The 26,859-nt window shown below is 38.8% G+C and overlaps 2 protein-coding genes across 6 annotated transcripts in view; one reads left to right on the top strand and one right to left on the bottom strand.

The window, feature by feature from the left end:
- Positions 1-74: 74 nt before the first annotated feature.
- Positions 75-16,695, top strand: LOC129778693 (ras-related protein Rab-9B). Its single transcript, XM_055785758.1, has 3 exons — positions 75-492; positions 14,818-14,954; positions 15,363-16,695. Exons 1-3 carry the CDS (start codon positions 438-440, stop codon positions 15,867-15,869), a joined length of 699 nt encoding a protein of 232 aa, XP_055641733.1. The 5' UTR covers positions 75-437; the 3' UTR covers positions 15,870-16,695.
- Positions 16,696-24,674: 7,979 nt separating this feature from the next.
- Positions 24,675-26,859, bottom strand: part of LOC129779725 (protein outspread) — a 325,696-nt gene continuing 323,511 nt past the window's right edge. For 4 of the 5 annotated variants that reach the window (XM_055787364.1, XM_055787365.1, XM_055787366.1 and 1 more), the window contains one exon: positions 24,675-25,831. In XM_055787364.1, coding sequence (XP_055643339.1) covers positions 25,443-25,831 — 389 coding nt within the window. In that variant the 3' untranslated portion in view covers positions 24,675-25,442. The remainder of the gene's footprint in view (positions 25,832-26,859) is intronic. The other variant, XM_055787369.1, reaches the window with a different exon arrangement.

Below are 26,859 nucleotides of genomic sequence, written 5' to 3'. Positions count from 1 at the left end.
CCTATTTCATATAATGGCTGATTCGGTTACTTTTAGTTTATTAGCGAATTCGAGAATTTAGTGATGTTTTGATGTTTATATTCGTCGTTCCAAGAATATGTGTATATTGGGACACAGTATCAATAAACATTAGTGTAATAAGACAAATAATGTGACAATTAGCTGATGCAGCTGTTTTTGTGTTCCGATTGGTTTTGTTTGATTATATTGTGAAGAATATTGGATCAGAAGTATCAAGCATACAATTGGAAATAAATGAGTATCGTCTGGTAGATATCTGCTGCTGTTCATAAACTCTGCACAAATACAAAAATTTGTGTTACAAACAATCATCGTGCAGTTTCTATTTGCAGTGGTCCCAAATATAGTTGGTGTGTTGATACTTTTACATAAACTTAACATTGAAATAGAAACGAAGGCAGTCTGTTTACAGTAAAATGACGAACATGAGACCACCGAGCAAAAATGTATTACTAAAAGTTGTGATCTTAGGTGAGTGTTGTAATCCTTGTTTTCATACTTCTAGCTTTAATGATATAACGAACTAATTTATGAGCGAATTCTTAAGCTCACAAATATAAACTTAGCATCGATCGTAATTATTGGCCCATTGAAACGAAAAAAACATACAAAGCAAAGCAAAGCTTTGTATGTTCTAATGATAAGATTATGAGCTTCATTTATTACACTATGCACAGTTTCATCTCAACGTAAATTGTCATCTCATAATGTTTCAGATGAACACATCTAGTGAGTCATACTTATGTTCGATATTACGTAGTGATTGTTTTGGTGGCGGAAATCAGGTGTAGAATGTTAATACCACAGAGAAAGAACATATCAGAATTTCATGATCAGCCACGATCATAATTATGTTTCTCCTTCATGTATGTTCTCATATACCACTGATATCAATAGTATCGTTGGTGTTTGAACGATGTAAAGCTTTTTGAAAGATTTAGAATGTGTTGTGAGTGCATACTCCATGTGGCAGTCTGTCTGCTCAGTATTAATTAATACTTCGCAGGTTTTGCCGCTGAAGCTTTCATGTAGATGAGTTTCAAATTTCGGCATGATGTAATATCTTCAAGTTTGTCAATAACATTCAGTGAGCCACGTATTAATGTTTTTTTTGGACTTAATTCTGCAGTGGATCATATCCGTATTCAAACTCCGCATTAATCACAAAACTCAATGATAGGTCTGGATGCATTTGAGGCCATTATTCTCCAAAAGAAAGTATACGACCTACGCATATTTTAGTCGTTTTTCGAGCTCCAATCATTTCTGCATGGCAGTTCAATTATTCACTTGTTTAGTTTTTTTGTTTTGTTTTCATGCAATAATCCAGTGCAAAAACAACGAATTTTCATAATTTGTCGTTGTGTTAATTGAAACATTTTTCTGGGTTTCTTTTGATTTGGCAAAATTCCAGGAAGTAACAAAATAGAGTGTCGCCGGAGGCCAGGAAAAAAAGTCATCCATTGCGTTTTGATAGCTGTTTATTTGCTTCAAAGCTAGAACTAAGTATTTTTATAATTATGTCACATACAGTGGCTCAAACCCGCAATCGTACTCCACATTGCAGACCTCTTTTCTCTTCTTTTGAAAGTCGAAAACAAGCTTCCGGAACATTTTATACAGCTAAAGTCATAGTGTTATATGAGAATTAAAAGATTTGCTATCTGTTTCCAGAATAATGGTTTTTATTTCTCGAAAAATGGAGAATGTATGTGCAAATGTATGAAAATTGACTCAAACTCATAATCGTACGCTGATTGAAATCTCTACTTGATTTCGAAGGCGTTGGCCAATTTCCGAATTCCATCATTAGTATGGTATCCCTTGTTCATTGCAACTATCTTTAGCTGTCCTTAGCCTTATCTACGAGTTTTTTGGTGTATTCGGAAGGAATATGAAAATTATTTTTAAATGGTTTCTAAATTTCTTACACGTATAACTTCCTTAGTTTTTACTGGGATTGATGTCGGATGATTGTGGAGGAATATCAGTAACTTTTGAGTAATTGTAATGTGGGAACTTTATACAGTAGAACCTCGATTATCCGCGAGCGGTTGATCCGCGGTGCTGATTATCCGCGAAAGTGAGTTCCCTAGTAAATCTATAAACCTTCCCGAAATTTGTCAGTGAATGGTAGAGTCTTGCTTTTTTTTGTTTTGGTCATGGCACATCATCTGATCACTGATGTACACGACCTTACAGATTTATAGTTCAATAATTTCTGTATTGATGAAACATAGTTTTCATGTAAAAATATATATTTTTCGTATTTGTGCCTCATTTTTAGTCATATACTAGCCGACCCGGCAAACTTCGTCCCGACCAAAATTTGTTTTTTGTTATCAATACTTTCAAACATTCACGTTTTCTTACTAAGCGCATGTTCATGAGTCCAATCGCAGAACTGTTCATTAATTGATCTTCTAACCGACCCCGTTGAATTTACCATTTACTGAAAAATTCCTAGTACTTCTACCAAAAATCATCATTATAATATCAGATTGTTTTTAGACACAATTCTCGTTCAACATTTTTCAACCACTTGCAAATAACATGTTTCTCCGTTACATGGAATAAATGTTTGATACAGAAAATATGATAGAATAAAGACAGACCCCTCTCCTCTTCCCCCTTAGAGAGGGTGATGGAATGTCTATTCACCATAGAAACATTCCGTGTCCCCTAAAATCTTCACATGCCAGATTTGGTCCATTTGCTTGATTAGTTTTCGAGTAATGCAGAAATTTGTTTTTCATTCGTATGACAGTCCATCCTAGGAAGGGAGGAGGAGTATCTAACCACCATAGAATCATTTATTGCACTCTAAAACTTCCACATGCCAAATTTGATTTCGTTTGTTTGATTAATTCTCGAGTAATGCAGAAATTTATGTTTCATTTGTATGGCAGCCCCTCTTAGAGAGAGGGGAGGGGTCTCAAACTATCATGAAAACCTTCCCCGGCCCCAAAAACCCCTACATACCAATTTTCATGTCGATCGGTTCAGTAGTTTCCGAGTTCATAAGAATCAGACAGAAAGACAGAAATCCATTTTTATCTTCTTCTATATATACGGTTTACGTTCGAGAATCAACAATGATGTAGCGAAGAAGGAAACTGGTGGTCAAGGTGGAACGCAAAAAGTGGTTAAGCAACATTCAGAAGTATCCGTTCCTAGGCGGTCGTGTCCGATATGTCGTGGAGAAAACACAAGCCAGATGGTGTGCTGTGATGTATGCCAAATATGGCATCACTACCAATGTGTTGGGGTAACACAGGTAACTGAGAAACATCCCTGGAGTTGTGCCAAATGCGAAACTGCAACCGGTGTCCAGGAAACGAATTCAAATACCATCAAACCTCATGAGCAGCTTGGTAGTCAAGGTCAGAAACAACTAGCAACCCTTCCTGGAACTTTATCATCATCCTTCGTTCAACAAAAGAACACCACATCACTTCCACCGAAACACTCAGCAAATCTTGTATCGAGTCATCCGAGTTCATATACAAAAGAGTCGTTGCCAAGGAAACCTGCATTCTCAAAGCGATCGACCAATACACTCCTCTATCTGAAGCTGCAAAAACTAGAGGAGGAACGTGAATTAGAACGTCGACGAGTTGCAGATGAATCAGCCAAGGATAAAGAATTCCTGGAGAAGAAGTACAAGATACTAGAGGAAATGGCGAGTGAAGATGGCTCGAATGCTGGTGGTTCCATAAGTCGCGTAGAGGAATGGATGAATGAAACGGTAATCCAAAACGAAAACCAACCAGGGAATCCGCCTCCTCGCGGCCGCACGACCTGCAACCGTTTACAAGTCAACACACAACGAAACAACTGCGTTCCGTTACCGCAAAACACGTGCGAGGTACCGCGTCAGGCTTTTGTTCCAGTTCCTCAACAACAAAATAACTACCCTCCAGCATATGATGTTGATGACATAGAAGAGTGCCCGCTAACCCGAAAACAGCTGGCAGCGCGTCAAGCAATCTCCAAGGAGCTACCCACGTTTTCCGGTAATCCAGAGGAGTGGCCACTATTTTTGTCATCCTTCAACAACACGACGGCGATTTGTGGATTTTCGGATGCCGAAAACATCATCCGATTGCAAAAAAGTCTGAAAGGGCGAGCATACGAAGCGGTCAAAAGTCGCTTGATGCATCCGGCAAATGTGGCTGGTGTAATGGCGACTTTAAAAATGTTATTTGGACAGCCGGAAGCCATCGTACATACACTAATCGCAAAGATCAACTCACTGCCAGCGTTGAGAGAAGACAAGCTGGAGACTCTTGTAGATTTCGCTGTCAGCGTGGATAATTTCTGCGCCACAGTGGACGCCTGCGGATTAGAGGAGCACCTCTACAACGTATCGTTGATGCATGAATTGGTTAGCAAACTGCCTTCGTCCATAAAACTAAATTGGGCCCAGTACAGGCAAACGCTGCCGGCAGTCAACTTAGTATCCTTTAGCCACTGGCTATATTCCCTCGCAGAGGCTGCTAGCGCTATAACCATTCCGAATGTTATCGGAGACATAAAAACAGCGCGTAGTGAAACTCGTGGGAGTAAAAAAGGCAACACTTTCGTCAACTCTCACTCCGAGAACGTCCCTCCGGAAACAACTTCCCAAAAATCATATTCTGTGAAAACAACCAGCGGAAGCTGCACGATATGTAAAGGGATTTGCAAGTCCATCTGTAAATGTAAACGATTTCTAGAAATGTCGCGTGACTCACGATGGGCGATTGTGAGAGAATACGGACTGTGTCGTAGATGCCTGCGACGACACTATGGGGGATGCCAAGCAAGATTGTGTGGTAAAAACGGTTGTCAGTTTAAACACCATGAGTTATTACATAACGACGAGAAAAAACCACCGAATGCTGAAACCGTAGAAGCGACTAGTTCAAGTAATCACTCCAAAATTCCTCAATCAAGTCTGGGTTCAACCCATCAGGGATGCCATACTCATCGAGTAAAGTCGAGCAGAACGCTATTTTGCTACTTGCCAGTACGGCTACATGGCAAACATGGCACGATATGTACCTTCGCCTTCCTGGATAACGGATCAAGTTTGACATTAATGGACAGTGATCTGGCGGATGAGCTGAGACTTGAAGGGGAAGTAAAACCCCTCTGCTTGCACTGGACAGGCGGCACACAGCGTCAAGAAGAAACCTCACGAGTTGTAAACCTTGAAATTGCTGGAATACGAAACGAATCAAAGAAATTCAGCCTTAGTGGAGTACGGACGGTCAACGAATTATTACTTCCACCACAAACGCTAAACATGGAAGAATTATCTCGCCTGTATCCACATCTTCGAAACCTTCCGATCACCTCCTACGAAGCTGTACGACCAAGAATTCTAATTGGGATGAAGGACCAACATCTCACTCTCGTCCTCAAGAGTTGTGAAGGAGATCCAAGTCAACCGCTTGCAGTGAAGACTCGCCTAGGCTGGACAGCGTGTGGAGGTGCCATTGAAAACGAAGCAACCAATTTTGTACATTCGATTTTCCATATTTGTCCGTGTGAGAAGCATTCAGATGAAGACTTACATCAAGCGATGAAAGCATATTTCTCCTTGGATAGTTTAGGTGTAGTTAAATCGGAAAAATCTCTGCTCTCCATAGACGAACAACGGGCACAATCTCTTCTTCAATCCCTTACCAGATTCACGGGGACTCATTACGAGACCGGACTACTCTGGCGCAATGACGATGTCCGTCTTCCAGATAGTCAAGCCATGGCAATGCGTCGGTTCCAATGCCTCGAGAAACGTTTGATGACGGATGCTTCACTTGCAGGAGTCTTGAAGCAGAAAATTGCTGATTACCTACACAAAGGTTATATCCGAAAGCTATCCAAGGAGGAACTTACTCGCCCGAACCGTCGCATGTGGTACCTTCCTGTGTTCCCAGTTACGAACCCCAACAAGCCAGGAAAATTTCGCATCGTGTGGGATGCTGCAGCCACTGCTTTCGGAAAGTCGCTGAATGACGGGGCCTGATCAACTTGCGTCGTTATTCTCTATTCTCATCCAGTTTCGTGAGCGTGCAATTGGATTAACAGGTGATCTGCGAGAGATGTTCCATCAAGTTTTGATACGGGACGAAGATCAACTATGTCAACTCATTTTTTGGAGAGATGAGGACGGTCAGCTGTCAAACTATGTGATGCGTGTTATGACTTTTGGTGCATGCTGTTCTCCAAGCAGTGCACAATATGCGAAGAACATGAATGCAGAGCGGTTCAGAGAGCAGTATCCAACAGCAGCAAACGTTATTCAAAAGCGTCATTACGTGGATGACATGTTAGTCAGCGTCGATACGGAAGAAGAGGCAATACAACTGGCACAACAGGTTACGAAAAAAACACTGAATAGTAATCCTTGAGAAAAAAACAGAATAGTTGATAGAAAAAGGCACAAGCAAGAGCAAGTGCACATCGCCAGTTGAGGTTGAAATTAAAATTAAAATTACTGAATTGTATCAAATACTATGAAAATCAGTTTGGAGCCTACGTTATATGAATTCAAGTATGGTAAATTAATATTTATTACAATTTCTACAATAAATGTAAAACTAAGACTTACCACTAATGTTAACCTAACTTTACCTAAATAGCTACAAGAAACGCTGGTACATTGAACAATTGATCTACAAGAAGCTCTTAATATGATTGATAGACAGGATTAGGTAGCACACAGGGAAGGACTAAACGTAAGTCTTTTTAAAATGTATTTAGTTTCGTGAAGGCTCTTCTATAATTAGGGTATTGTAAACTAATACTATGTAATTTACAGGAAAATAATAATATATCGCCCAATTATAAACCCCAGTCGTCGGTTTGCTGCGTTATTATTATTTTGGAAATTCCTGATCCGAATCAGTTGGCAATCTCCAACAGATCTGGATATTTTTTTTCAAAAATTTGACTTCATACCATACATATAACCTTAAATTTTGACCCCAATTCCCTATTTTTAATTGCGATTTTATTATTTTTGTGTCAAAAATATTCTAATAATTTAACCGTTGTTCGTTTTTTCAACAGAACGAATTCATTTAAGTTGTTCAATGATTGATGGCGTAACGCCCGCTTCATTGAGCATCCATCTACAAATACACAAGTAACATCAATTCTCGCGTAACTTTTGAAAAGGTCCTATGTAACAAATGTAAACAAATCGAGTTAATGGATGCACGCTATTAGTCTTCAATCATTGAATGCATTACAAAAACAATCGTTCACGTATCTATTTTCTTCATCTTTTTATCGCCGATACAAAAAATATCCAATGTACAGATTCGGATTTTAAGCACCCAGCTGTTACTTCGGACGCCACTTTCCTCCGATGCCCGAATCGTCCGAAGTAACAAAGCAGTCAAAACAACACGAAGTCGTACTTCGGTCGTTTTGAGTTTTTGTTTCTTACAGTAGTTGTTATCGATTTCAGTTCAATTCAACGGGTGATAACAATAATAATCTGCCTTTAGAACGAAATGCTGATTTTTGTATTGTTGTTTAGTAGTTAGTTTCAAATTCTTATCGTGCAACGTAATATGTCCAATGTGCAAACGCGGGCAGTCAAAACGTCCAATGTAACATTTTTCGCTCCTTGGCTTCAACTTTAAACTCAAATCACGGAACAACAGCTACGATTGGTTTTGGAGAGCTATTCTTGATCGCTAGTGGTGAGAGGAGCGATAAAGATCGATAACTTTTAAGACAATTCGCGGAATAATGTTCGGGTCTTCAACTTCGTTTTTCTCGAGTTGACGAAAATGTTACATTGGACCTTTTCAAAAGTTACGCGAGAATTCATCTAAAGCAGGGAGCATCTTGTGCTCCCTTGGCCGAGTGGTTAGCGTCATAACTAACATGCCGGGTGTTCGGGTTCGATTCCCGTTCTGGTCGGGGGAATTTTTCGTCAAAGAAATTTCCTCCGACTTGCACTGTGATCACGCGTATTCTAGAGCTTGCCACTCAGAATGCATTCAAGGCGTGTTATTTGGCATAGAAATCTCAACTAAGTACAAATAAAAATGACGCAAGTAATACTACGTTGAGACGGCGAAGTTCCTCTAGGAACGTTAGTGCCATTGAAGAAGAAGAAGAAGGGAGCATCTCCGACGAGCTGGAAGCCTTTTTGAATGAGCACAATAAGTTATCGAAATTCTTCAAATCACGTTTGCTCGGATTACAAAATGACAATCACGCTATTGCCATCAACCCTGAAAAAACATCAGCTGGAGAGCACGTGTGTATTGTTGTATTGTTGTATGCAGTGTTTTGTGCTACGAAAATGCGTATTGGATTTGTGGTATTTAAGCGGCCTTTCGCAAACTAACCTGTGTTCCATCGATTGCCCGGTTAGTTTGAAACATAGGAGACGATCCTTTAGTAAGGTCCGACCGAGCGTCGGCCGGCATACGTTTGCCCGTAAATTTGCGATACTGATTTTTTTTTGCTGAGAAACGGTTTGTCCCTCTGTGCTCGGGCATTCAAGTTGCCCTTGCACATTACAAGCTTTTTGTTTGCTCAATTTGGTTTTTATCGATGGTGTAATGGATCAGAACGTTTACATGAACATCCTGAAGGATAATATGAAACAAATTGTCAACAACATGGGATGAAATCGAGGATTCAGGTTTTACCAAGACAATGACCCAGAGCTCAAGACATATAAAGTTCACACATGGTTACATTACAATTACTCAAAAGTTATTGATATTCCTCCACAATCTTCCGACACCAATCGCAGTAAAAAAACCAAGGAAGTTATACGTGTAAGAAATTTAGAAACCATTTTTTTTTTAAATGACGATTTTAAAAACCACTTGATGGAAAAATTGAGAAATATTCCTTGATGGAATTGGAATGATGGAATTCGGAAATTGGCCAACGCCTTCGAAATCAAGTAGAGATTTCAACCAGCGTACGAATATGAGTTTGAGCCAATTTCCATACATTCGCCATTTGTAGAGAAATAAAAACCATTATTCTGAAAACAGATAGCAAACCTTTTAACTCTCATATGACACTGTGACTTTATCTAAATAGAATGTTCCGGAAGCTTGTTTTCGACATTCAAAAGAAGGGAAAAGAAATCTGCAAAGTGAAGTACGATTACAGGTTTGAGTCACTGTAGTTAGTTTTTATATCTGTCTTACAAAGCAGTGGGCCTTATTCGATTTACGGGCCTCCAGAGATTGAGGTTATGTAGTACAATTTTTGTTCAGTCCTATAAAAGGGTTAACAATGCTGAACTAATAAAATGATTTTCAATAATTGTAATGATGTTTTAATCTTTAGCGAAAAGAAAGAATATTAAATGAACCACACGTACTGCTTTTTTTACTCTGACAGCTTTTCTACTTGTCAATGGGTTGCCGACTCTGCTGCGGGGACACAGAGTCTCTTCATAATGTGGATAAACGGAAGGATAAAACATTTATTTAACCCTCCTGTACTCGCGTGCAAAATCATAACACGTATACTCGCGCACGGTGTCACAGACCGAAAATTGAACTTCTCTGTAATGTTGCCATTGTGTATTTTTCAGACTTTATTGACATTTATTTGAAGGAGAAGGTATGATTGAATGAAAAAACTCCAAAAAACTCCAATGTTTTCTTCATCTTTATTATGTTTAAAAGTCATCTAATTCAGCCTCCTCAAACAGAGTAATTTTTGATACTCCAACACAAATAACGAAATTCGAATTTTTCACTGTTATAAATTAAAAGTAAACTAAGAATTAAAGCCTTTTTAGATGGGGCATGAAAAGATGATATAAAAGGATTTCTAGAAACTTCCTTTTCTTTTTCTTTTATTCTCGTCGATATTGTTCATTATAAAAAAATATCTCCCCGAATAGCCACCGATTAGTTTATAGTTTACTGTTCAAAATTATTCCACAAGTGGAATTCTTTCACAAGTGTGTAAATGTAAAGTCAAACATTTATATTTTGCATTTGAACGTATGAATCTAACGACGAATAGTTAATATATGGATCCGTTCAATCCAGTTACAAAAAGGACTGAAATCGAATAAGAATAGTCAGGTAATGATCTTATGCATTATATGCAATAGATATTCCACGCCACTAACATTAATTTATACATTTCATTCAACAATATTCTGGAATATGAAAAAAGGCACTTGTCCAAAAAAAGTTACTCCTATACTCGCGTCGGTGTGTCAGACCGAAAGTGTTAAAAAAGTGGCACTCGTCCCCATTGTACAGGGTTTCCCAACTTTAAATTCCGAAAGTAAATTGAAATAAAACACACTTAGAATTCGAATTTCGATGAAACTTTTATTTCAAATTAAAGTTTGGTTTATGCCATTATGTGTGAAATGCAACATCATTCAAATGTCCACCTAGGGCTTCCTCGCACACCTTGACCCGGAACAGGTAATTTTCGATGACTTTTCGGCACATATGGGGCGGTATCTCGGTCATAACTTCACGAATGTTGTCTTTCAAATGTTCAAGAGTTTGCGGAGAGTTGGCATAGACACGGTCTTTCGCATAACTCCACAAAAAAAAAGTCTAGTCCCTCAAATTTCGTTCGCAATATGGCCATGTTCGGTCGTGTTGTGTGGCACGTGGCGCCGTCCTGCTGAAACAACATGTCATCCGTATCCATATCTTCAATTTGTGGCAAATAAAGACGGGTGGGTAATGTCGGGGACATAACCGGAGTGACGTAGGACTATACAAAGGGGACAGCTTTTGTTAAATATATATTTCAAATATATTGTTTTATTTTCTTCTCCTACGTGAATACCTACCTATCTACCTGAAAAATGGATTAGTTTACTGTTTAATCACTCGATATCCCCATCTTGTTCGGTTAAACCTTCCTGTTTAGCTTTTGCGTTTGCCACTCGCCACAGCTTTCACAGTTGGAAAATTTCTTCCCATCCAGCTTATGACATGTTGGTCAGTAAATTAAATTTAATGCGACGTGCCGGAGAAACACTCAGTGTCACATTTGAGGCGATTTAAACCTGTAATTGAACATTTCCGATGACAGTGGTACAGTGTCGACTTTCAATGTGGGGTCATAATTTGGACCCCGAACTCTATGTTTACAAAAAAGTCGCATTACAGATCCACCCAATTAGCTCAATGTCGAGCTAAATATAAATTACTGTACTTTCAATCTAGAAGCAAATTAAGATTTGGTGAAAATTGGATAATCGGGAAAGTCCCCAACCATCAATAAGCTCAGAACAACTGCCAAATTCACATACTCATCATGGCAAACAAATTATAAAAAAATCAATTTGTGTTTTATTATTATTTTGGATATTATTTTAGAATGCATTGAACTGTATTCCGTAAACTCTTTTTTGAAAGGTTTAATGGCCCTGATAAGCGCCGTGTTTTATGGAATGGTTCCAATTTAGAAAACTTAGTACTCGTGGTTTTAAAAAAAACCATTTCGAACGCCCTCGATGCCGCCTTGTTCTGGATTTGCCACCAAAGCAGTTTGTATAAAGAACAAACTTTTTTCTTCTGCTACCTGATGCCGTTTTGCGATTGCGTTTGCCACTCGCCACTCGCTGCAACTGCCTGTTGTCTTGATGTCCACCGAACCGAATGTGTTCTGTTCCGAATGCAGGTTTTCTTATCGTCGCGAGCAGCTTTGTCAGCTAACTCGATCACTCCGGCGGCCGAAACTATATAACGCCGGCTAGGTGGACTGGTACACAGGCACTAACGCGCTCGGCCTAGCTACCCTTCCGGTGCAATTGGCGGATACACCTACATGAATTGCAGACCACCACGGTTCGAGCGGGATTTTGCCTTTCCCTTCTCTTTTCCTCCTTTGTTGAGTACACGATGCCGATGCCGTACAACCACACGGGTTTACGGTTTGGAAGAAAATAAGATATTTTTTTGGGGTCCGCGTGTTTTATACACTAGCGGTACACACTCACAGGATAGAGACAAATCGGCAGACTCAGCCAAAGGGGCGAGTCCAACGAGACGAACGAATGAGCGTTAAAAGGGAGCGATGGCAAAAAAATACATTCATTACGATTTGTTCGCTCGTTGGATTCACATACAGGCTAAAAAGGGTCCTTTTCAGGATCACAAAAAGTCTAAAGAGTTTATTGTTTTGTTATCACTCGATATCCCCATCTTGTTCGGCTAAACCTTCCTGTTTAGCGATTTGTTGCCACTCTCCACAGCTTTCACAGTTGGAAAATTTCTTCCCATCCAGCTTTGTGACATGTTGTACAGTAAATTACATTCAATGCGACGTGCCGAAGCGCCACTCAGTGTCGCATTGGAGGTAATTTTAACCTGTAATTGAACATTTGCGATGACAGTGGTACAGTGTCGACTTTCAATGTGGGGTCATAATTTGGATCTCTATGTTTACAAAAATGTCCAACTAAATAAGTCGCATTACAATTAGCTAAATGTCGAACTAATTGTAAATTACTGTACTTTCAATCTGGAAACAATTTAAGAATTGGTGAAAATTGAATAATCGGGAAAGTCCCCAACTATCAATAAGCTCAGAACAACTGCCAAATTCACATACTCATCAGATCCTGGCAAACAAATTATGAAAACATCAATTTGTGTTTTATTATTATTTTGGATAATGTTTTAGAAAGCATTGAACTTTATTTCCTAAACTCTTTTTTGGAAGGTTTAATGGCCCTGAAAAGCGCCTTGTTTTATGGAATGGTTCCAATTTAGAAAACTTAGTACTCGTGGTTTTGAAAAAAACCATTTCGAACGCCCTCGATGCCGCCTTGTTCTGGATTTGCCACCAAAGCAGTTTGTATAAAGAACAAACTTTTTTCTTCTGCTACCTGATGCCGTTTTGCGATTGCGTTTGCCACTCGCCACTCGCTGCAATGTGTTCTGTTCCGAATGCGGGTTTTCTTATCGTCGCCAGCAGCTTTGCCAGCTAACTCGATCACTTCGGCGGCCGAAACTATATAACGCCGGCTAGGTGGACTGATGCACTGGTACTAACGCGCTCGGCCTAGCTACCCTTGCGGGGAACTCCAGATCAACACGGTTCGAGCGGGATTTTGCCTTTCCCTTCACTTATCCTCCTTTACTATGTCCAGGCATGGCTGCTTGGGTTGGTTTGTTGATGTGTTGTGATGCGAACCGATGTGGTGTACGGTTTGGATGAGAATGATCGTTACGGCAGCGGAGCGGGGATTTTTAAGCTGACTGGCTGGCTCGAGAATTACGCATGTGTGAGACTGCGACCAATGTTTCCCTCATTTTTTTTCTCATTTTCCAATCGTGCTTCATTCTATTTCGCTGCTGCTCTGGTTGCCCGTTTTGGTCAGTACGATTTGAGGAGCACAAAATGGACCAATCAAAAATGGGCACATAGTGTATTTGGACAATGCTTGATATTTCACAATTATTCAATTATTTATCTCAAGAAAATTTAAATGTTATTCGTTATAATAGATGCGTAGATATATTTCCTATCAATTGATGCAAAAACCTTTGCGATCTATTGAGAAATACTCGAGTTATAAGCGTTCCAAATCTTGCATTTTTTCCTACTTGTTCAGTGCCTAGATTTCCATTTCACCCGCTATATCTTCCGGTTAGACGTAGTCCTACGTCAAAAATCGGTTAACTTGTGGCCATAGCGCTCACCATTCACAGTTACCGTCTCGCCGTCCTCATTTTCAAAGAAATACGGCCCGATGACTCCACCAGATCAAGAATGCGCACCAAACAGTGACTTTTGGCGGATGCAATGGTCTCTCAACAATCACGTGTGGATTTTCTGAGCCCCATATACGGAAATTTTGGGTGTTCACATAGCCACCGAGTTCGAAATGTGCCTCATCGCTGAAGAAAATTTGATGCGAAAATTCAGCATTTTGCTGCTGTTGTTTGTTCACCCAATCGACGTATGCCCGACGCATTCCATGGTCACCACGCTCAAATTTTTGTATCAGTTGGACTTTATATGGATGTAGGTGCAAGTCCAAATGCAAAATTCGCCACAATGATGTGTTTGACAAGCCCAATTGCTGAGCACGCCGTGGAATCGAAACATTCGGGTCATTCTCCACACTGGCAGCAATAGCAGCAATATATTCGGCCGAACGCACATTACGATGATGCACAGGTTTCACAATATCCGCTACGGATCCAGTTTGTTCGAATTTACGCACTACTTTAGCGATTGTGTGCTCTGTAGGCCGTCCATGACGACCAAAATCCGTCCGTAATGATCGAAAAACATTTGCCGGTTTTTCATCATTTTTATAGTATAATTTAACAAAATTAACACGTTGTGCGATGCTTAAACAATCCATTTTACAGGCAGATATTCAACTAACGATATGACGCTTTGGTTGACAGCTATGTCAAACGGTTGTCAGCGCAGGGCTGTATACTTTCGGAAGCCCGAAATGGAAACCCCTGTACCAACACATGCGATACGCTAAACGATGACGAACGACGAATAACGAAGCTAGAGAGAATCGCAAAGTTGTAGTGTTGATGTTTTCTGAGAAATGAACGAATGATTGATTTCTCGGTCTGACAGATCAATGCGCGAGTATGGGAGGGTTAAACCTGATTTACCTTCAAATTTTATATTTTTGTCCACCAATGTACAATGTATCCGTTAACATTAAACTTTAAAACAACAAAATCCTGCCCGTCAACTCGGACACGCTATTAATCAGCTGATTTCTCGTTGGTGTTATTGTATAAACATAGTTTTCACATTAATGTATAGACTTGGCATATCGATGGTTTATTGCAGGTGATGGCGGGGTTGGAAAAAGCTGTCTGATGAACCGTTTCGTATCAAACTTTTTTGATGCGAATAGCTTTCATACAATTGGAGTTGAGTTTCTAAACAAGGATATCCAAGTGGACAAAGAAAGATACACGCTGCAGGTAAGTCCTCTTCTTGGAGGATAGATTACTAATTTAATCGTTTTTTTGTTTCAATTCCATACTTTATGCACTAATTGTACATTTATTTCCATGTCGTTTTTTGGATTAACCTGATGTTTATGAGGACAAAAGAAATATTTGTTTAAAAATTAAGGGCAGTTATTCCAAAAACGGATGAGGTTGAGGTCACGGCTAGTTGAGATGTCTTCTCTGAGTTCGTTAGTCTTTACTCTGTAATGGGAAATGTGCGATCATTTTCTTCACACTGTTTCGCAAAATAATTGATTTTCGGGCGAGGGGTGAGGGAGAGAGATAAAAGAAATGAGTGCTATCGTGGCAGCCATTAGTGCCAAATATTTGAAAATAAAAAAAAAGTTTTATCAAATAAATCATATTTTTGGCTTTCAGATTTGGGATACGGCTGGTCAGGAACGATTCAAAGCACTACGCACCCCATTCTACAGAGGATCTGATATTTGTTTGCTAGCCTATGCTGTCAATGACAAGGCAAGTTTCAGAGCGTTAATTCAATGGCGAGAAGAATTTTTGAAGTACTACGATGTCAAGGCCGACAGATTTCCATTCATTGTAGTTGGAACTAAAACGGATATGTCACCTTCGCAACGGCAGGTTACCGCCGAAGAGGTATCCGAGTGGTGCCAGCAGCATCACATTGCAGCATTCATTGAAACTTCGGCCAAAACATCGGAAAATGTGTATGAAGCATTCGCACTTGCCGTGAAGCAATGGCAAAAGCTGGAGAAAAGCACAGAGCGAGAACTGCGCGCTCAAGGTCAAGATACCATAGATTTGACGAAAAGCGTTCATCTCGGTCCTAATACAAGCAGGTTCTGCTGCATTGGAGGAAGCAACAATGGGATGTCTACTCAAGAAGATGACGATTATCCGAACTAGTCGGGAGACAATCCGGCTGCTAGTTCCCAAATTGATATTAGAAATATGAGACCGTTGGTTGGAAATTGACAGGATGTGATACGTGGAAACACAAACAGAGGTCTAGAATAGAGCAAAACAAACTGGTAAGATATATACTCTAGTATTTTTATACTGCAATAATTTTATACGCCTTTCCAAAAATGTGAAATGAACACAAGGAGCACATCCAAAAAAAAAATAATGAAATTTGTGTATTGAACCAATTGATTACACAGCATAGCACATACTATCAGCTCCAAGTACAACACACATAAGCATTGCTATTGTAATATAATTTTTGAGTTCAACATCTAATGCATCACATGCATTCAGAGTTTAATGTTAGGTAACACGTCACCAGGAAGAACCATGAGCCATATAGATTTAACAAGAACAAAATGTAGACAGAATTGCATTTTTTCGGTTTGTTGAAATATTGAGATGATATATACATTCCTAATCGGTACATTTCTTGTTTTGTAAATAGGTTTTTTTTCAATTAAGACGACATGTATGATTTAATTTATTATGGCTTCAGAGAATTTCAGTTTTTTTTTCTCAATAGCGCTATTATTTTATTTTTGCAATTATTCTCTTTCAATTAATGCAAATATTGCTTGGATCTGATTGGGATTATTCAAATCGATAGTACCATACAACAGGTGCTGTTTGCATCTGCAGTGCATAGTAAAACAATCAAACTTTTATTCTCATTAGATATGGATCAGAGCATACAGTAGATAAAATAACGGAAGAGAGATTGAAATAATACTAATTTCAATAAAGGTTCTACCTTTTTTTAACATTCCATTGTGTTCAGATTTGTGATTTTTTTCCGAAACATTCCTTTTTTCCTTGTGCAGATATCACATTTGAAGTCGGCAAATATGTTTTTGTTTGCCATATTCGAAATATTGGAGAAATTTATTGAATCTTGTATAGGGTAGAAGTACCTATCAGGGGTGACAATAGTCATTCCCGTCACATCGTCAAGTTGTCGTTACCCCCTGAAGCGAAGCAACAAATAATATAGTAAACATTCGCTAACTGGGCGAAAAGGGAAGGCCTGTTAGCGACATTCGCGTTTTAACTGGTCCGGCATGTAAAACGTCAAATAAAATCGAGGGGAACTTCAATAAATTATTTGGTTCGCGTTGATCTTGAAATTGGATAAACAAAAGGATTCCGATGGAAGCTATGCATTGAGTCCGACAACAAGGTATGAAATATAATTTGAGGAAATTATTTTTCTGTAATTTAATCAATGTTTTTGTCATGCGAAAATAATATTAATTTTCATAAAATTTCAAATTACATTCGAATGCCCCTCACAGCAAATCTTCCTTTGGAATATGGCGTCGATTGTTTACGAAGTTATACTTCTAAACCAGTTAACGTTCGCCCAGTTGAACAGCAGACCAGTTAAACCAGGACCAGTTAGCGAACGATTACTGTATTCTCTTCGTGTTGTAGACAAACGATGAAGATAGTCGCGCGTCAGCGAGTTGCAACTATTTCTAAACATAACTGAGCGTAGCCATTCTCGGTGCACAAAGAGTAGGAGAAAATCGTTACGCTGCTTCATTTTCGCTACGAGCCTAGCAATGCAATCGTTAAGTTGAATAGAATCCATGACTACTCGCATTGAGCTTCTTTTTCGAGCGGGGGGAGCGAGAATGACAATGATGTGGTTTCGGATGGAATGAACACATTTTTGCCGCTTGCTACCGGGAGCGCGAAAGCGTTTTTCTTGTTTTATTTTATATTATTTTAAATGTATATATTTTTTATGTTTGTTTTATTTTATCATTATTTTTAGCACTTTTAACGTAGGCTTTCGTCGCGACAGAAAATGAGTGAAGATAAAAAAAACGTAAATTCATAAATTAAGAAATTCATAAATTCATAAATTCATGGATTCATAAATTCATAAATTCATAAATTCATAAATTCAAAAATTTATAAATTCATGAATTCATGAATTCATAAACTCATAAATTCATACATTTCACAAATTCATAAATTTATAAATTCACAATTTAACCTTGGCACTGAAGAACCGACTAAAGAAGCTTCAGGAGAACAAACTTTTCCGGGCAGAGGTTTTCATCGATCCGCGCTTCAACTTTACTGGATCGAATATTTTCCCATTAGCACAGAACAAAGAATCAGTTCTGGGAGTTTTCGTTGTCAAAACAAGATTAACGTGTTAAGCCCCGATTTTTTCTTGCTGCGCTATCCATTCAGCGTGCATCAAGAGCGTTTGCACAAGTGTCGGTCCCAGTTCCCAAAGATACTTATTGTATAAATAGGAAGATAGTCAGCAATTCGACTAGAAAGTAGTCACATTTTGTAAAACATCCGAAAACAAACCGTATATGTTTTTATTTTATTGTTTTATAACTGTCAGTCCCAGTCCCTACCAAAAAGCTCAACGTCGGCCCCTAGGGCTCAACGTGTTAAATAAAATTGTGGCTTTGGATGTGAAATTGTAAGCTTATTAATAATTAAAAAACATCAGAACTTCATTGTTAACGTCTGGGAAAGTATAGTGAAGATGTGCAAACCGGCTAATGAACCTCAACCGTCTGCATCTGCTGAAGAGCCAAGATGCGAAAGTAGTTCCCCGAAAGCCGATGGAATGGACGACTATCTAACTGAGCAATTTGGAAGTTTGGAGGACATCTCATCAACTGTTATATCCACATTCCAACAACAGATTCGCAATATCAACATCGAAAACAGTGCACTGGCACTAATTCTTTCGGATATGAGGACAGGATTGCCAGAGAAAGGTTTTCAGGATACATTTTTGATCAAACTCAACAATGATATATTCGAGAACATCATTCCGATTATAAATGATTGGATAACCGCAATTACTGATAGGCATGAAACTTAAGAAGAAAATTTCATTTGTTATCAAACCACAAATAAACAGATAAGACTATCATTTGTTCTGTTCATATCCGATTCATAGAATTTTTGCGTCGCCCCGGGACATTTGTTCGAGGAAGACAATTTCGGTCCCGTCACGACACTTCCATTGCGTTAGGAAGTTTTTTGTGCTGCGCGTTATAGAAGTTGTGCTGGGCGAGGATGAAAAAATGCTGTGGTTTTTATTGCTGTGAGGATGACTTTTGTCTGTACTGGGTATATATCCCACCAGATTCTTCTACTTCTGTGGACTATATAGAAAGTTACATCGGATCTGCACTGACTATATCTGAAAAACTGCGACATCATGACCTTCATTTGTTGTTTGGGGACTACAATCAACCTGGCCTTAGTTGAAATACTTCGCCCTCTGGACATATTTATATCCTGCTGATTCTACGCTTACTACGGCAAACAGAGCACTCATTGATGGAATGACGTTGCTCGATATGAAGCAGATAAATTCTTTTGTTAATTGCCTCAGCCGTACTTTGAATATGGGTTTTGTTAATGTCGAGGCCGACAATCAATGCAATGTAATGGAATCATCTGAAGTTCTCGTCGATCCTGAACCGTTTCATCCCCCATTACTCGTCAACCTCAAGTGCCCGTCTCTCGTTCGGTTCAATGATCTATCTGATGACCGAGAGTTAGATTTTCACCGCGCCGATTATACTGGTTTGTATGAGGCTTCACAGTTGATTCACTGGTCATTTCTAGATGTAAGCGACGTGAATACGGTCGTATCTCTTTTTAATCAAGTGCTCATGACACTACTACGTGAACATGTTCCCCGACCAGAACCGAAGCCTAAGCCAATGGTCGAATGCACGACTTCGCCGACTCAAACGCTGCGGATCTGCTGCGTTGAAAAAATATTCTCATACACATGATGCACTGGCTAAACGTGATTTTTGTGGTGCCAGTCGTCGATACAGGAACTATAACCGATACCTCTATTCTAACTAATCAAGTGTAATGTAATTCTCGTCCAAAAAATTACAAAATTTGCGAAGACAACGTGATTTGAAACGAAATCCTAAACGTTTCTGGTTAGGGATTGCATTACCGTGCCAAATTTTCAATAACCGGTTATTCGGTAATGAAAATTTCATTACCGGTAAAATACCGGTAAAAAAATACTTCAAAAAAAAACAAATACTTAAAAAAAAATTATCTTGAAGAAATGGTTTTTATTGATAATGTTTGTTTTACAGAAAGTTGGTTAAAGTAATACTTAAGGTCACAGAGAATGTTAACTTTACCGCCTTCTAATCTCGATCGGATCTCATTAACAAAGTTTCCAGAAGAGGAAAACGCCCGTTCAATGTCCAGTACCATTGTCATGTATTTGTCTTCTTCTTCTTTCTTTGTTTTTAAGAGGCTTTAAACTTTGCAGTTCATTCGCCTCTAATGTATTTGTCTCTGATCCCTTTTACGAAAACTCTAATTCGAGGGTTTTCATCTATCCGTTTATAGACGTTCAGTTTGGGCTGGACGTTGTTTCCTTTGTTTGTTGCAATTGTCGTTCAAATTTTTCCTTGATGCTCAACTGTTCTGCAGGTTCCGCATCGCCAAGTGGATTTTTTCCCTCCTGTTGTCGAGCTACAGAATAAATATCATCATCATCAAATTTGATCAAGTCAGGATCAATTTCAAATCAGGGTTACCATAATAAAATCTGTGTTTTCGACCTGAAAAAATCTTTTTATCTTAGTTCTTTTCCAGAAAATCTGTATGGATATCTGTATTGTATTTATAAGTCTAATTTTTAGCCATAATTTGAGCTTTAGTTATTATACGATGTTTAAGGTAACCACGTAGCGCTAGTAAACATATACATTGTAGTAAAACACAATGCTTCATTGAGGTGTAATGAAAGTTTAAACAGTTGCATTTTTTCATGCTTGTTTGCATTGCGCAACGTAAATACTCTTATTATAACATATTCTAGAGCACACACAAAAATGTAAGGCTTGCAATGGTAGCTTGCAGATTCAAAAACTGAATAACTGCCAACGAATGAAAAGGGGACATTTAATCATAAGGACATCAGGATAAGGACAGGTTCTGAGAGAAACTTTTATGCTACATAAATTAATCGGTATGTTTTCATTTATATTAACATTTTTTGAACTTTTATTGTTCAACCGTTTACCAATCATTTCAGCAGTAGTTATTTGTCTACTCTTATCCAATTCAATACCTATTCCAACAGCTTCAACTCACACGAAGATTTTGTGGGTTCTATAGATTCTACTCAAAATTTCCAAAGTCTAATCCTGCGTCCTTAGATTTGATGTATTGTTCTGGGCATATATTATCCAAAGAGTAAAATAAAAAGTTCTGGTTTCCTAGTTGATCTGAATAAATTCAATGACAAAATGTAGTTCAAAATAAGTGAAATAGACTTGCTCATCGAGTCGTTCAAATGGTGTAAAATTCGATTCGCTGTTTGGTTTGGTTCGTTGAACATCCGCAGACTGCGTTCAACGACGGATTCCAGTGAGAGCAAGCTTGTTGCAGATAAATTCAGAATATTCATTGATTTGAGCTTTACTATTTGTTGAATTGAGTTGAACTCAATGCAACTCGATAGATCTATGGAATGAATCTTTTATCTGAAACTTATTTTCATCAAATTTTCAAACAACAATAGCTAAAATTTTCAAGATTCCCAGTTCGGTAGACTCATCAATTAGATCAAGAGTCCGAATTTTCAATTTTCTCCAAAGGAATAGTTTTCAATGTTCGGATTGTTAGAATCCCTAACCACGTTGGCTGCCTCGTTTGTGTAGACCGCAATGCCTGTTCCTAACATTGACTATACCGATTGTTCCGTGTTAAAGAAACGCCTTGCAATCTGAACAAATGTTTGAAACATTGTAAGTTCTCACTGCAACGCCATATTTGGCAATTTTATAATTATCTATACAGTATTAGATGGTTAGGGAGTGTTCAAATCGATTGCATTATATATATCGACATCTCGTAAATTCATCAAGAAATGAGCTCTCGAAATGGAGAATTTTCGTGAAGTGATCGGACAAAATTATTCAAATTCATTGAATAAAAATAATTGTTGTATAAAATTGGAACCTTATCTTTAAAAATCTGTATATTCTGTATGAAATCCTGAAAATCTGTAATCTGTATCTACAGATTCTGGGTTTTAAAAAGTCTAAAAAAATCTGTATAAGTAAAGATTATTCAGTAGATCTGCGTATACGAAACGTCTTTCTGCAATCCTTCCAATCAGGGCTTCAAGCAGCTGCTTCGTAATTTCTGATGATTGCTCCGATAGCTGTTCTAGTACAAATTGCAATCTGACGTAAGCTTCATAAAGCTGCATTTCTTCCGCAACAGCAGTTTAACAGCGACCAGAACTGGTTCCAGGGCATCAACCAATTTCTTTATCGCTGTCAGTTCTTCATCGCTGAAACTTATCTTGTGTTTCGTTTTCAGATCGAGCAGCGATTTATTGAACTGAAGTTCGGAGGTCGTAGAATCGGCGGAACACTGTCGGTTGTCATTTTCCGATCTTATTTTGATTCTCGAGTCATATTTCAAAGCGGCATAAAGCCAAATATTATTTATGGTGTAAAAATGAAAATTACCGAAATTACCGGTTAATGATTGTTAAATTACCGGTAATTCGGTAATGGAAAATGACACGATGTTACCGGTAAAACCGGTTAACAATCCCTATTTCTGGTCATTCGTTAACGAAAAACGCAATGAAACCGGATTTCCAGCTTGATTGTAAAATTCAAACGTTTGGGTGCCTCTGATTTTTTCGTCCAATGGTTGGAATCCTTCCTCGTAGACCGCTCACTCTTTGTGAAATTAGAGAACAATCGTTCCCGTGACTTCCAGAGTATATCAGGCGTTCCGCTAGGAAGTAACATTGCACCGTTAACGTTTTCTCGATTTACTACAATGATGTATGTCTGATACTTCCCCTAGGATGCAGAATCGTGTACGCTGATGACCTCAAAATATTCCTTGCTTTTCATTTAGTTACCGATTGCTCCGAACTGCAGAAATTGATTAACGTTTTCTACGAATGGTGCACATGTAATACATTTAGCGTCAGCGTTGCGAAGTGCACAGTGATCAGCTACAGTAAGAAGAAAATTCTGATACAATATGACTTATATTAACCAGCAAAACATCCAACGAGTGAAAGTAGTCAAAGATTTAGGTGTCCATTTGGATAGTGGACTTACCTTCCAGAATCACTACAGTAATATCATTGCTAAAGCGACCAAAAATCTGGGATTCATAATGAAAATCGCTAAGAACTTTCGTGATCCGTTCTGCTTAAGAACCCTTTTCTATGCACTCGTCCGCTCAATCCTTGAAACAGCAGTGGTTGTCTGGAATCCTTACACTGATATTTGGTCCGTACGAATTGAGTCTGTTCAGAGGAAATTTATCAGGTTTGCGCTTCGGAATACTCCTTGGAGATACTCGATGGCGCTTCCTTCATATGAAAGTCAATGCAAGCTGCTGAACATGGACACACTGGCTAAAAGAAGAGACGATATACGCGCGATCTTCGTTGGAAAATTGCTTCTTGAGACAATCGACGCTCCTAAAATTCTAGCTAAGCTAAATGTGAATGTGACTTCGAGGTTTCTCCGTCCTACGTCTTTTCTTCGTATTCCTTTCCACCGGACAGTCTACGGACAAAACGAATGTGTTATATGTTTAATTCTGTTTTTCATTTGTTCGACTTCAATATTAGTTGTGAAACTTTTAGGAATCGCTTGCGTAATCGAAATTTAGTGTAGTTTGTTCTAATCATATTGTAACATTTTATTGCGTAGACCATGTCGTCAGATGATTTTGTTAATAATAAATATAATAGCTATATCACTTTTCGTTATACCACATGGAAAGAACGAAGATTTCGAGTGTGTTTTCCTCATCCATTCTATATACCAAGCCGGTTCATAGAATTGTTGCGTCGCCCCGGCACATTTGTTCGAGGAAGACAATTTTTTCTCAGTCGGCTGCGATTCCGTCATAACTTTGGATGACTTTTGTCTGCACTGGGTATAATGCATTCAAAGACGGCCGAGTAGAGCTGAACGATATGTCACGTGAAGGACAACCATCCACTCCACCTTTTCAACTGACGCACAAATTACGTAACGCTAAAAATCCGGATTTTGCCCCCCCCCCCTCTTCTCGCATTACGTAAGTTGTGCACGACATCTAAAAGGAATGGTGTCCGGAAATGGTCATTTAAGCTTGAAAGGTTTAACCCGTGAATTAAATATCTCGCTCGTCATATTTTGGTTGATGTTTATGGTATGAGAAAAGTCGCAGCACGATTAGTGTCAAAAAAGTTCAATTTTCTTCCAAAATTTAAATGCAATCAAGCGGCTGAAGGCATGCTTGAACGATCAAATTCCGACTTTACGTTCATCCAACGTATAGTTACTGGTGAAGATACGTGTATGTGACCAATTTCCGAAACTCAAATTATCGCTTCGTGGGACCCGTCCTGACAGCATTGAAGGCATAGAAACGAATTCGCTGCGTCGACTGAAGGCAGTTTCTGAATACACTTATAAAATGTGTTTCGATGACTGTATTGTTCGTTAGAAAAACGTGTGTTGCTTCAGGAGGGACCGATTTTGAAGGCGACAATAGAAATTCAATTGATAAAAAAACACTAATTCCCGGTATATAATTATTTGACAAAATGTATAATTTATTGTTACCACCAATACTTAAGATTCGGCCAAAGATTTGAAGAGTTTCACAATCGTAAGTTTTTTGTTGCAACATGAAAAGATTCAATGACTGTGATATATATTTATGAAAAAAAGTGTATTATTTTCCAAAACGTACTCATTTTTATTGCTGATTGGATGCAAGAAGATTGTCATCGAAATCATGAACACAAGAGGAGTAGACAAACGGTAGGGAAATTAGAAAATACAACGAAACTGAGTTAAAACAAACGCTGGTATATGTACGGTATGGATTGCGACCACATAGCCAACCGGGTTTGAACTAAATTATTAATTTACCTAGTTCTCTAAAATACCATATCTTATTGTGAATTGCCCTTAGAATGACAGGAAATTCAGTTGGGTTTGAAACGAAACAGACAGTCTAATACTAGTTTTAATGATGAACATTAGAAAAGCGGTTTATAAACACTCAATCACTCGATTAATAGGGTGAGACAAGTTTTATTTAATTTCCTGTGTTTAGTTATATTTACACCTATGATGAATTTTACTATTTATTAGATACATTATACAGAATCATGTGGGTAAGTCACTGTACATATATGCAAAAAAAGATCAATCTTTGATTGAAATATGAATAATATAAATTTACAATGTATTCATGAAAATTAAAAGATTTACTACATGCTACAACAACTCGTGCGTGCGCTAATAACTGGTGGGAATATTCAGCAAACAACATCTATCATGCAGTTGGGTATTCTATGTGAGTGAATTATGCTCTGTAAATATGGATGCAACTCGGAAAGCAGGAAACTCTGGTGTGTGGAATTAATTTGGTTGTTTTCATGAGTCGGTGTTAATAATGATAATGAAACATGATTTTTTTCGATGGTATTTTGCCTCAGATTTCCAACTCAAATCGACGAATATGTTCAGCGTCCTTCTCATCTAAGGGAAGGGGCGAACACACATTGATTGTCTGTTTAAGCTCGATTAAACTTTCATTATCATTGTCATTACTACTATCTATGTTACTGCTTCTGCTGCTACTGCTGCTTTTGCTTTTCGATATTCCGATGTTATAGCCGGGGATCGGGATCAACGCATGAACGGTGGCGGGATATACTGACGGTGAGTTTCTATTACTAGTTTGACTCCCGCTCAGTTGATTTTTGTTGGGTTGTTTACAGTTTAGAACTTTGGCTCGATTGCTACTGCTTGTAAAATTCACTATGTCGTTTCCGGTTGACGACGAGGTAGAGAAGATGGTCGATACGCCTAATTTGGCTCCTGAAAGAAAGAAACTGGATAGTCACTCTTGACACAATATTTAATATTAAAAGTGTAAGGGGGAAATGTGCCGATAATTTGTCGTATAATTTTTTTTTCGTGTAGCCCTTTCAGGAGGTTATCATCTCAGAACTAATTTGTTTTCATTTAGGTCTCTTATTGGGGAGTATCATTTCGATTTTTTAGTACTTATGATATCGGCAGTAGCAACACTTTTTGTAACGCTTGCATAAAGAATGGACAAATTTTACCAATTTTTCATGCGTTCACCTGGTGATGAGACCTCTTGTGCATCGTCAATCATAGTAACCCATGAGTTTTCAAACAAAATCTAACAGCGCTAACAGTTGAACTGCGGAGGTCTAGGCGAAACTAGCAAAGCAATTGTGCTCCATGGTTTGTGCGTACTGGGTGTTCCATCCTATTGCGATGAAAGAGGACATCGTCAAGTACTTCGAGTCAGCCGGATACACCCGTTCCGGTATCTATAACAGCTCTACACTTCTGGAGTCTGGTAAACTGCAGCTGAAGCTTAAGTAGAAAGAGGGAAAGATGGCTACATCGCGTCGGCCTTTGGGTTAGGAGGTCGGTGCAACGGGGCAGACAGTGAAAAAATATCTAGTGGAGATGGACATCATCATGCGGAAACGTAAATCGAGACCGGCCGTGTCGGAACAGCAAGGTGTGACCCAAAAACAAAGGCTGAAAGAGATGGAGAATGAATAAAAAATGATTGTCACGGTTGTCGTGGACGACGAGACGTATTCAACGCTGGATGGCAACCGACTGGCTGGGAACCAATTATTCACGTCCCCCATTAAGGAGGTGGGCTATAAATGGTGAGTTGACAACTGGGAAGGAGCGTTAACTAGAGCTCTGGTCCCCACAAGTTCCTACCGCGAGTCATACTACCAGCCGAAATATGGAGACAGCTGGTGGCGCAGCCTGGACAATGTTGTCAATCCGACAATAGCGAAGTGAGGGGGTGCGACGCGAGCACTGGCGCGGTAAAACCATAGCAAGGTGGT

The sequence above is a fragment of the Toxorhynchites rutilus genome, chromosome 3 (genome assembly GCF_029784135.1).
Source record: "Toxorhynchites rutilus septentrionalis strain SRP chromosome 3, ASM2978413v1, whole genome shotgun sequence".
NCBI lineage: Eukaryota > Metazoa > Arthropoda > Insecta > Diptera > Culicidae > Toxorhynchites > Toxorhynchites rutilus.
The sequence above is the reverse complement of the archived record's forward strand: the minus strand, read 5'-3'. Positions and strand labels throughout refer to the sequence as shown.

Bases quoted from the DNA above. Each gene is read 5' to 3' on its own strand.
- LOC129778693 (XM_055785758.1), top strand. From the start codon at position 438: ATGACGAACATGAGACCACCGAGCAAAAATGTATTACTAAAAGTTGTG. The intron at 493-14,817 runs GTGAGTGTTGTA...GGTTTATTGCAG, and splicing joins ACTAAAAGTTGTGATCTTAG to GTGATGGCGGGGTTGGAAAA. The intron at 14,955-15,362 runs GTAAGTCCTCTT...TTTGGCTTTCAG, and splicing joins AAGAAAGATACACGCTGCAG to ATTTGGGATACGGCTGGTCA.